The 12,258-nt window shown below is 44.8% G+C and overlaps 1 protein-coding gene across 1 annotated transcript in view; it reads right to left on the minus strand.

Moving 5' to 3' along the window:
- The window catches only part of RNF216 (ring finger protein 216), a 76,378-nt gene that overhangs the window by 48,961 nt on the left and 15,159 nt on the right, over positions 1 to 12,258 (minus strand). The window contains exons 4-12 of the mRNA XM_068207159.1: positions 11,795 to 11,931; positions 9,965 to 10,816; positions 8,407 to 8,483; positions 4,825 to 4,927; positions 3,933 to 4,097; positions 2,842 to 2,956; positions 2,423 to 2,562; positions 1,460 to 1,510; positions 356 to 493 (exon numbers count right to left, since the gene is read on the minus strand). Of these exons, the coding sequence (XP_068063260.1) occupies positions 356 to 493; positions 1,460 to 1,510; positions 2,423 to 2,562; positions 2,842 to 2,956; positions 3,933 to 4,097; positions 4,825 to 4,927; positions 8,407 to 8,483; positions 9,965 to 10,816; positions 11,795 to 11,931 (1,778 nt within the window). The remainder of the gene's footprint in view (positions 1 to 355; positions 494 to 1,459; positions 1,511 to 2,422; positions 2,563 to 2,841; positions 2,957 to 3,932; positions 4,098 to 4,824; positions 4,928 to 8,406; positions 8,484 to 9,964; positions 10,817 to 11,794; positions 11,932 to 12,258) is intronic.

A 12,258-nucleotide genomic window follows, 5' to 3' on the forward strand; every position in this document is an offset into this window, starting at 1 on the left:
AGATAAGTGTTCTCTGTGCAGATACAACTGGTTTATTTAGTAGAAAATAAAAGCCAAACAAGTTATTGTTTTACTATGAGCATTGTATAAAGTTTTCATAACAATCAAACTGCTAAGCACAGAGGGAAAAAAAATGGAGGTTAGTAACCCTGAAATCCCGTGCAAAGATTACATTGTGAAGTAGTTGGCTTCACTTGATGGCAAGACTGACTTGGATTTCAGGACACCATTCCATTCAAACATTTCCTGGGAAGTGCAGTTACATCTGTTTTAAGTAACAACACTACACAAACAGCAATGTTACCTCCCAACAGCAATTACCCATTTCCCCCTTGTCCAGTTGTGAAATCCTTACCTTCCCAGAGCCAAAAACTGCCTCCTGAGCATATTTAATTAGGCACTCCTTGCAGAACAAGTGACCATCTGCACACTGAGTCAACTCTTCGAAGGCAAACTCCCCGTAGCAGCAGCGGCACTCGATCATCTGCCCGTCCTGCAGCCACCAGAGGAATCAGCATCAAAACATCAATAGCTATAGCAACACACACACAACCGCAAGCCAGAAAAAATTGCCAGCATTAATCCTAAAAACCAGCTACAGATATACACCATTCCATTAGATATCCTGTTTGGTGGTTTAAATTCCCCGAGTCTAATCAGAAACTCACTGAGTTTAAGTCGCTTAGTGTCTACATGTCCTGCTTGACAGGTTCCAAAAAGCTACAGACCATGCAGTGATTAATAATTCTTAGCTCACAGGCAGAGCAGCATCTTGGGTTTGTGAAGCTGCAGTCACAGGGAAGCAGCTTGAGTGTACACACCACTCTCATGGGGAAAACCAAGATTCAGATCTATTACCCTCTAAAGGAACACTTGTCATCTGCCTGGGCAGACCCTGTCTTGGCCTCTCAACTCTGGGGGTGGAGAAGTTTGCCACTGCTAAAAAGTAAGTATAGCCCACTTTTCCAAATTTTGAAAAGGAAATGAGCATTGAAACCAAAATGTAGTGCACAGCTGCTGAACTGTTCTCTACATTTTCTCTGAAGCAGAAGAGCTGATTTTCAGGTTTTTAGAGAATTCTTTCTGCAAACAAGGAAGGTCTTCCCACTGGCCAAGCTCCAACGAGTGTATCTGTTTTAAACAGCCATAATGGCAAGAAGGAGAGCAAGCCTGATGCTATTCTGTTGCAATGTTTGTTCTGAGCAGTGAAGATACAAGCTGAATTACTACAAATCATTACATGCATCAATACTGTCTTGCTGGCCTCAGCTCCTGTCTACCTTTCCTAAAAGTCAGCCAACAAACATTACACAGGTTTTGTCAGCTCAGCAAAAGCAGCGCGGCGAAATGCAGCTTCAGAAAAGCTCCATTCCAGAGCTAAAAGAATTTGTGAAGGAGGAAGTGCAAAACAGTGCCTGTGCACAAGCTGAACTCAACTTATAACATTATAGATACTGACCTTCTGATACTGCTCCTCATTCATCTGCAGAGCCAGGAGGAAGTCTGCATGCTGCAAGAAACATGTGCATCTGTATTTACAGAATAGAGAAAGCAATTTTCCAAACTCTCCACTCATTTACATTATCTCAGGACTCCCAAACCACCATAAAAGGCTTGCTGTCTGCTTGTACCATCACTCAGCCCATCCCTCCAATCCATTAAGCTATTTATGATTCAGCTAAAACAGATGGGAGAAGCAAAGGCAGCAAGAACAAAGAACCAAATTCTGTATTGTGGGGTTCAGGTTTCCATGGGCAGAGATGATCTCACCCAATGGGCCCCTCCAGAGAACATGAGCTTTTTCCTTCAAAGGAGACCTTATCCATCTGCCTAAGAGACAAGGATCTTTAAGGAGCTACTTTAGAAAGGACTGTGGGTGCAGAGCTATGGGCTCAGTCTTTCCTCAGCCTAGGAGAGGAAGACAACACAGCAGTGGGTGTTGCAGGTTCTGCTTCAAAACACCCAGTTCTCAGCACAGGACAAACCCTTCTGGAGCCACAGGACTGCCAGCCTGGGGAGGGCAGAGTGAGGGGACACACTGCCTCGGGCCTGGCCATTACTCACCACCGAGCTGCACTTACAAACCCTAAAGCAGCAGAGATTCTTGCTAACAATTAGAGGAAAGAGTTAATTGGTAGAGTTTTCATCACTTCATAGCAAACCCCCCCTCCAGAATGGTGTTTGCACAGGCAGCAGCTGCATATTTAAGTAAATATGAAATTCTGTGCTTGGCTTCTTTCCTTTAAAATTGAGTTACTTGGGAAGAGACATATGCGTAACAGGTAGGGAAGGAGAAAACATGGTTATTCAATATTTGTTCAGTGTTTGAATTTCTGTAAGAGACAGATTTTTCATGTTTAGGGCCAAAACTTCAACAGTTGCTGAAGACTTGCACATGATCAAAGCAGCTCCTGTCACTCACCTCTGCCATCTCTTTCACTTTCTGCTCATAGAATTCCTGCTCCAGTAGCACCGGTGGGAGAAGGGAGAGCTTGTCATAGGTCCTCCAGTGCCGTCTTTTGTTCTCCAGGAAGAACATGCGCTTCTCAATTTTCACATCCCCTGAAGCAGAGTTGAAGGCTCAATAAAAAGGGATGGAGCAGGCAGAACAAAGCTTAAATCCTTCTTCCTGCATACACCACCGGCTGCAGACTTTCAGCAGCTCACACAGCACTTTACCAAGCAGAGGTGCTAATGAGGACCATCCCCAAAACAGATACCAGTGGCAGAAACTCAGCTCTTTTGGGACCACATCCCCTTTCAAGAGTTGCTTTCAGCTGCAAGCCAGTTCTGCCTACAATAATGATGCAGAGAGCACAATACACACAGCTTGGCATTTACCTTGCTCAAATTTGAAGTCTATGTAGGAATATTGATTCATTTCTTTCCTCCTTTTTCGTTTCCCGCTGGTTTCGGGAGACAGCTCCTGCCACTTTTTGATAGCATCTGAAAAGGCCTGGAAAACAACATACAGGCTTAAATCCTGTGCCTGGAAGAAAACAGGAGCACTTAATTCAAGCTGAAGCACAGTACAAACATGGGCATAGGACTGATCCAAAACTGGAAAGCTAAACACTCCAAAGAGAGGCAAATATACACCTTTCCTCTGCTCACCTTGTTGCTTTATGTACTCAAATTACTCCATGAAAACAAAGCAGGTGAATGATACTTCATAACAGCTCAGCTGTTAATATCAAAGTGGGCACCAGCTGTATTAAACAGAGCTGGTTTGGCTTCCTTTTTTGTTGCTGGGTTTGGCTTTTTGTTTAAAAAGGTGAGGTTCAAATACTCAGTGCTCAATCAATCAAGAGAACAGACAACAACTTTTGTTTTAGTTAAGTCCTGGAACAGTAGAGAAACAAGCTCAAGCAAGGGCATATCAGAGGAGCAGATCTAAGTCCAAAACTTGAACCCACAATGACATTCAGTTTGCTGATACTTCAAACAAGTGTCTTTCCATCTCCATGACAGTGAAGATCTTTTGTAAGGAATATAGGACTCATGCCACAAGTCATAATAAGACAAAGCAGGACTGGCTACTTCTTAATTCCATGCAGCCAGTTAACCAGCAGCAGCAGTTAAATGTTTTAAGATTTAACTAAATGTCAGGGGTTTATTGGCAATTATACTGCATTTCAGTGGTGACATACAGGAACACTTCTCAGTTTAATGCATCAACCACCATGAGCCAGCTCATGTTTCCCCAGCTCTCCTATTAGGGAAAGTAAAAACTTCCTGCAGCATTCTGTCTGGCCAATAAATTTTGAAAATCTCTACTAAATGGATTAAAACTTCTTGAAAGGAAAGGAAGATTATTATAAAACCCATATCCACACAGCAGCAGATGGTACAGTAAGGCCAAAGTCATCACAGTGCTCTCTGCAGACATGGGAGATAAGCCCAGGAAAGAAAACAGACTTGAACTGGAGCACCTTTCGTGTGATTGCATAGTGCCCCTTGAGCTCGTGCAGTGCCCACTTGATGTCCTGGCTGCTCAGCATTTTGAAGTCTGCCATGAGGAGATCAGCTGCCTGAATAAAGCACCGCTGGTCAAGGGGGGCGAGTTTGGAAAAGTCAAAGTAGTCCACTTTAGGCACCTAAGGAGAAAATGAAAAAGATTAAAAGGCTGCTGTAAATACACACAGGAATGCCACAAAAGGCTCTCTCAGCAATCAGGACATTCTGCAAGACCATCCAAAATTCAGAGTATGTGGCACCCAACTCTGAGCACCTTAGCACAGTGTGGGTGCAAAGCCTACTGGCCCAGGCACCTCTGCAGGTGACCTGCACAAGGTCAAGAGTAGAAAGAGGTATTCAACATCTCTCTCAGGCCACACAACACCCTCAAAGCAGCTCAGAGAGAATTTTTTGTTAAATGGATGTTTTAAAACACAAAATCAAGCACCTGTAGGGAGATTTGCAGTTAGGAGGCTGCAGGGCAATGCCTAAAGGCCTCACAAGAGACCCAAGGGCCAAGGCTACTTCATGTGACAGAATGATCGTGGAATTCTTGTCTGAGTTATCAAAATGAACACTTGAGATGGGGCAGTGACAGGCAGGCAGGGCAGAGGGGCTTGCTGGAGGCAAAGGAGCAGACACTGCGCAGCTCTGGCACAGCCAAACAGGAAAGGCTTGGAAGTCATCTTGCAAGCAACTAATTATTGCTATTTAACGCTGCCTTACACATACCCAGAGGCCTCCTGTGAAAGCCAGGCTCAGTCAAGCACTCTGCAAACACACACTAATCAAAGCAGACATCCCAAGGTCCACTCAGGCTCAACAGACTGCCCAGAGGCAGCAGGAGATGTGGATACTCTCACTTGCCTTGGTCTCATCTTGGCTGGCAAGCAGGCTGCTGCTGGGGTTTAAAACCACTCTGCCTTCCTTCTTTGGGTAATCTGGATTTTCCAGAAGAAAGTTACAAAGTCTGAAAAGATAAATATAGTTACTTCAGGGTTGGGGAGCTCAGGTTAATTTCTCATTTGTCCAATTTTTAGTATCAGATAATTATGAGGTCACAATCAAAGCCCGCCCTGTAAGGATCAAGGGTGGTCCTGGACTAGAGCAAAATGGAAGTAAATGACTGAGAATTAAATGAAAAATAATCAGCTGTATGGCTGCAGAAGGAAAAGCAAATAGGTTTGTCTTTCAATAATTAGGTTTACATACATGAAACTTGTATGGATGAGCTATTAATCATCTATGGAAAAAAAACCACCACAAAAATCCCTACAAAACCCATAAAAGGGTAAGGTCTTCCTCAACAAACTATTACAGATTCAAACTTGAATCAAAGCCTCCATTCTCAGTCTACCTTCATATTAAAGCAGCCAGAGCAACCTGGTTTAGTGGAGGATGTCCCTGACCATGGAAGAGGGGCTGGAACTAGGTGATCTTTTAATGGCCTTTCCAACCCAAACTATTCTGTGATTCCATGATTAAAGCAGAGACAAAACCATGTTTAAGATGTGTGTCTCCATGGAATACAAACTCTGAATACAGGTTTCAATGTAACAAAGATTGCAATCAACACCAGCATTACCCAAATTCCACTACAAACTGGTCTGGTGAGAAAATAACCACTAGAATTGCTAAACATTTGCATAATAGCCTGTAAATGCAGCATATCTAAGGTTCTAACACAAACAGTCATAACTGTCAGGTAAGTGTAGTTTAACTGAGTATTTTAGCTTAGGAAAGACTCAGCAAGGGGTTTTCAAATGCCCCATTGGTGGAGAACCACAAATACTCCAAAAACCCTTCTGAAAGGACATCTAAATCAGGCTCCCACAGCTTTTTCTCAACCCTCACCAAGCAGCTGTGCTGGCTGGGGCTTGCTCAGTTTCCCCAGCTGCAGAATAAGATCCTTCTGAAAAGAGCCAGGACAAGCAATTCACATTAGTAGAACTATTGGAATGAGAAGGTGCTAGGCTGCAGCAAAGACAAAATTGCAGCTAATTTAAATTCCTGATGTCAGAAATCAGTCCCTAATTAAGAAATCTGAACTGGCTTGAAGCATTAACCCACTATCAAGGCAAGATTACTTTAGCTCTGCTTTCTCATTCAAAGCAGGGGCATTTCTTTTTGTTTAATCAGGTATTGACATATTGAGCCAGAAGCCTTTGAGTGTGAATGCTCCTGCACACAAAAGCTGAATAGATGATACCCTGCTAAGAGGGGCTCCCACATCTTATCTTTCACATCAGCTGAAAGTTTTAAGAAGATCATTTCGGGGGAAAACAACAAATATATCTTGGCACTGAGCATTTAATAGCTTCCAGCTCCCACCTCCTGCCATCCCTTTGGTAAAAGATAACTGTTTTAATCCAACAAAACAGAAACTTCAAGGAGCTCAGATCATGGCTCTAAGGAAAGGGTTTCAGCTGGGGCACGGCCAGGGTATATTTGAACTGTCTTGCATGTTGCCATTTCAATGCTGAGGATTTTGGGGAATGTTGACCTCCAGTGTGTGACAATTAGTTAAGTGGGTCCTGCTGCACAGCACACCCACACTCACGGCACTGTTCATTAATATCTGCACCACAGGACACAGAGCTGGTTAAAAGCCTCACCCCTGCCCAAAACCACTCACCCTTAGTTATTATATTTCAAGCCTGATTCAGCTTGACACACCATGGAGATCAAAAAGACCCTGCCAGCAAGGCTGACCAGTGCTATGACCCATTTGTTCTCACACAAAAGCTGCAGTGACAACTCAAAAGATGGTTTGGTTAAAGGAATAAAAATATGGAGAAGAAATCTTTATCATCCAGTAAGTGGGTAACGCACCGCTGAGCAGACACTGTAGCTGGCCTACAGGAAAGCCTGGAAGCACCTTTTCATCTCACTGGGTCTGTGGCACACAATGGCAGAGAAGAGATTTCAGGAGCAAAAAGGGAAGGAACACATTAAGATTGACAGAAGCCAATAGTGGGATTTAATTCCATCAGGCTTCGCTAAATCCCCTCAGGACACAAACCCGAGTTTTTTTCACACAGTCTGGGAGGGTCCTGCAGCCAGATGCACACCTTCAACAGCCCAACTGCCCCAAGGAACGGCTCTGCTTGTCTTCTGCATTCCCACCACAACCATCCACACCCTGAGGTGCACCCAGTCCACGGTGCAGGCACCCCAAAGCTGCTCCACCACTGCAGGAAAAGCACTTCTGAAAGACCAGAAAGAAGTTCTAGTCTGTTGACTTTCTAACCAAGACGCTCTACTTGGGGGACACAACTTCACAGCACAGGCAAAGCAGCAGAATAGGAAATCTGTGCCCCATGGATGGGATCATCCTTAGTTCCTCACCAGTTAACTTTTGGCCCAATGACTAATTCTAAGCCTCACACACTTAAACGCTGCTTAATTAGTGCCCTAGTTAGCTGGAAAGGGCATTGGATTTATACAAATGAATAGTCTGGCAACCAACACCTATTCCTCATTCTTGGATCACACAGTAGCCAGTTTGGACATGCTGGAGATAACAGAGACAGTTGCAGAGGGAGAAAGAGAGGCCACGAAGCATCAGACACCAGTCACAAGTGATTTACTTCAAACCATCTCCCCTCGGTGCTGCTGGTGCCAGCACACGCAATCCTCTGCTCCCCAGCTCTACCCAGAGGAGCAGGGAGATGATGCAACTCAGCTGTAAGCTTTATCACTTTTTTTTTAAAAACTTCTCACTCTAACATGACTCCCAGAAATCTCCAGCATCATGAACATTAAAGTATTTCTGAGCTGTTAGTGCAATTTGGAAAGCAAGTCCTCACATTAGTTTTCCTTTCCTTTTATTTCATTTTTTTGCTCATGTTTCTGCTCAGTTTGACCAAAATCAGTCCCTCATCAGACCTCTAGAACCAATCCTTAAATGTGTTTGCTCCATTCTATCCCCAAAAAGTGATGTGAGAGAATTCAAACAGCACCACTGGTACTTGAGCAACTAAATGGGATAAAAGCCAACATCATGACACTAAATAATGGACTCCAAGCCAGTGTCAGCTTTACCTGGAAAAGTCCAAAAACCAGTGAAATGAAGGAGGGAATGATTTCCTCCAACTCAAAACTCACCAACCCATCTCCATACTATGTTTTATAGCAGTCATCTAACATCTTAATCCTGATACTCACTCTTTTTAAGAGCCCTAGTAATTGGTAAGACAAAATTATATGTACTATCTTTAAATAAGTAAATTACCTTAAAGCAGAGAAGCTACAGCACAACAGAACTAGAAAGGACTTAAAACCAGCTCAATCAGAAGAACAAAAAAAGAATCTGTGCTCTGTGGCACTATCAAGGCAGTGCTGAAGGCCCAGCTGGATGTGCTCTAAAGCAGGATCCCTGGCAGGCGGGGGACACGGGGAAGTGCTGCAGTTGTGTGACGCACTGTGGTTCTTGCCTCTTATACTTACACATTTAAGTCATAGCAGTTCTTGATGATGATTAATTCTTCAATATATTCCTTCTTCACATCTGGGAATCTTGCTTCCTACAATAGGGAAAGCTAAATGTTATGTAGGTATTAGAGAAGCTGTGTAACAGACACAGCATAACTGCATGTAATTAACCAACACAATCCTGAGACTTGGGGCAAAATGGTCAAGAGATCATTTACAGCCATCCAGCCTTGCTCCACAGGATGACTGCTAACAGCTCTTTCTCAAAGGAAGAGTGAGGGCAGAGATGTGAAAAGCCAAGAGCACCTGGCCTAATGAAAGATTCAGGCTCTGTAGGAATCAACTACAACACAAGGAAAGGGAATATTTACCTTCAGCATGGCCAGCAAGGAGTTCCAGATTATGTGCTGAAATATAACATTCCAAAGCAAAAGGAAATAAACCGACACCATGTACACCCACCCAATGCACCCAGACACACCAGCCATGAGAGCAGAACAGACAACAAACCTTTGGTGGCATTTCTGTGAAGGCTCTCCCAGTGTTTGCTGCTCTCTCTGGGGTTTCTGTACAGGTACTGCTACCATGTGGTATTTTGCTTTGCAAGACTGGACTGCAAGAATAGGCTCTTACCCATCCCAAAGGCACTGATCAACGAGGTCTTACTTGGAAAAAAACTGAATTTGTTAGACTGCTACTTAAAAAAATATTTTCCTCGACTCCAGTTTTCCCAAGTAGAATTAGATATGGCAAGTGGAGGGAAGACTTGGAGGGGATGGGGTAGTGGTGGAAGATACAGACACATAAGAACACGCCTGTTTGCAAGAAAAAATATTCAACAAGCCCTCCCTAGCAATCAAGGGGAGAGGTGTGCAAACACCACACACATGAATCACCACATTTTTTTAGCTTCATTTATCACATATATACCATGCTACCCAAGCTGCTGAACATAGCAAAGGATAAGGAGTGTCCTACTTGGTGGCTGTTGTCATAGCCAGTGTCCCTCATGCTAAGCTTCACACATGGAGCATGTGGAGTTTACGTACACAATTCCTCATGGTGCTTATCCAGTTACTCCTTGGTGCTGCTGCTTGGAAATCCACACTGCAAGGGCAACCCTTACCCTTGGCCACCATGGTGACATTAACATGGGCACGGACCACATTCCTGTAGGAGAGGCAGGTGAAAGCAGTCCTGGCTCTCAGCCACGTGTCTCTAAAACTTCTCTACTCCACTCTGTATCCCTCTGCCACTGTTTAGTGTCCCAGGTTTGCTCATTTAGCTTTATATCCAATCCTAAACCAGCTTTACAGTTTTGGGTTAGGAAACAGCCAGATAAAATCAGATCAGATCCAAGAGGGACTTTCAGGGAACAGATTATTTCACCTTAAATGACAGTTTTCCAAGACAGCTCATCACATGCTCCTCACCTGGTGCATGGCTGAATCTCAGCCAAAGCAAAGAGGATTTGCAGCTGTGTGTTCTGAGCATGTGAGACTCTACACACCTTGAAAAACCTGTCCGAAAACACCAGGCACACAGGAGGCAGAGGAGCCCTGGGAATACTTACTGTCTCTCTGATGAGCAGCGCAGTGAGGTCCTGCTCCTGCCCAGCAGCTCCCTGCTCTGGCACGTCCCCCGAGCCAAGCTCCTGCGAGCCCTGAGCGGGGAAGGCAGGCCCTGGCCGCTCGTTGTCTCTCCGTGCCTGCCGACCCGACTCCTCGGGGGGGTGTGCTGGCTGCGGGGAGGCAGGGCCTGGGATGCCGTCCTGCTGCGGCTCCGGCCGGGGGAAGGCTGGCCCTGGAGCCTTCCCTCCATACGCCCTCAGAGATGCCGGGTTTGCCTCTGGCTGCCCTTGCTGAGGGGCACGACCGTTGGCTACAGCCCGTGGCTCATCTTCCGGCGGTGGGAAGTGCTGGTGTTCCTGCTGGCCCTTCTCCTGGATCTCCTCCTGCTCCGTGGTAGTTTTAGCAGCTATTCCTTCAAGTTTCTGCTCTGGCTCTGAGTTCTCTCCTCGCCATTCTCGAGCTTCCATCCTTTCCTCCTGTTGAGGTGGAAGGTCTGCATTCTCCAGACTAATGATTTCTGTCTTATCAGCAGGCTGTGGACTCATCTTGATCAGTGGCAGCAAACTTGGGCCAGGCTCCTGGTTACCTGTGAGTTCAAGTCTGGGGCCATTCAGCTCAGATGGTCCTGGCTGCTGCAAAGCAACATCCACACTCTCATTCCTGCTTGGTCCAGCATTGCTGTCCACCATGTGTTTATTCCCATCTCCCTCACAGGGCAGGGCTGAATCCTGCAGGTCTGTGCTCAAAGGCTCCACAGAACTTTTGGATCCTCCTTCTCCCACAGTGTCTGCACCCTGCCATGGAGCAGCAGGTCTGATGACATTGGGACGCAGAGGCTGCTGATGCTTTGGGGCCTGAAAAGGACACCAACAAGAGAAAGTAAGAATTCTTGTCTGCGTTTCAGAATCCTTGCTCCAGATACTTCTGCATCTAGGAAAACTTCTGATGGGAAACTGATAAGCAGTCTGTTCAGCAAGATGCTTAATAAAGCACAGAACTGCAACCCACACATCTGTGTCATCAGCCTGTCCCCAGGTGCTACGAGAACCTTTGGCAGAACTGGGGATGCACAGGACTTTCAAAGTGGAATCATTTCCTAAGCTCACCTCAGTATCCACTTCCCTTCCAGTAAAATAGTCTGGGAAGGAAGAGCTAACTGATGACATATTTGTGTTATCACCAATTTATTTAAACAGGCAGGAACCAAAGCTCCAAATATTAATCTCTGGCCTGTTCTTGCCTCTGGCAGACAGAATGCTGTATGCCAACAGAGCCCCAGTGTTCTCTGCTGCTGTTTTTCAACTAAGAAGCAGAAAGGTCAGCTTTGCAACCCATTTTCTCAGTGTTTCTGGTTAATTTCACAGCAAAGTGGAATATATTCTTAATATAACATAGATATGAAATGCTGCAAAAATATCAGTGCCTGCAACAGCCCAGTGCCTGCAAATAGCACAGAGAAATATAAAGCATACAGAGTACATATATCAATCAAACAAGGCATGGTTTGAAAACATTTTAGGGAAGATCAAGTCCTCTTGCAAAGCACTCCAAATTGCTGGATTCAGACAACTTTATGGGAGCTACAACCTTCATAAGTAGAACTTAAACTACACAATGCAGTTCCACAGACTGTTTCTCCCTGCCTGTGCCCAAAATATGACTAAATTAATTAATTAATGACAGCAAAATGCCATCACTTCACTGTTATTTCAGACACATTAAGTAGATTGCTATAACCAGGCAGGACTCAGAGGAATGCATCAGGTATTGGCACAAGACTTGGCTATACAGGCCATGAATACAGCACAGCAGCTACAACAATGAAAAGTTACCTCTGCTAAGATGACTATATCATCATCATCATCTTCCTCAGTCTGCTGCTTTTCTGGCATTTCCAGCAACAAAGGCATATCTTCATCCGAGGAATCTGATATTGTGATAAGACTTTCATCTCTGTGGTTTATCCAGTCTGCAGAACAGTAAGTAAAGTTGAAGTTAGCTGTTGGCTCAAGGTAAATAACTAGAATTACAGGGCACATGCAGCACAGGAACAGCTGAGAAAGCAATTTTCCCATTTGCACTGCAGGAAGAAGCATTCAGAGGTCACCAATTCCTCTGCAAGGCATTGTTACAGCCACTCCTGCATCCCTCAGCCTCCAGCAAAACACCTGCACATCTTCAGCTCCTCACAACAGCACTGCAGGGACAGCCACTGACACTCACAAAGAATCTTCTACCCTAAACTCCAGCACAAGTCAAGCTGCTGCAAAAGTTATTACAAACAAGGCATGTAGGG

The sequence above is a fragment of the Anomalospiza imberbis genome, chromosome 16 (genome assembly GCF_031753505.1).
Source record: "Anomalospiza imberbis isolate Cuckoo-Finch-1a 21T00152 chromosome 16, ASM3175350v1, whole genome shotgun sequence".
Classification (NCBI taxonomy): domain Eukaryota; kingdom Metazoa; phylum Chordata; class Aves; order Passeriformes; family Viduidae; genus Anomalospiza; species Anomalospiza imberbis.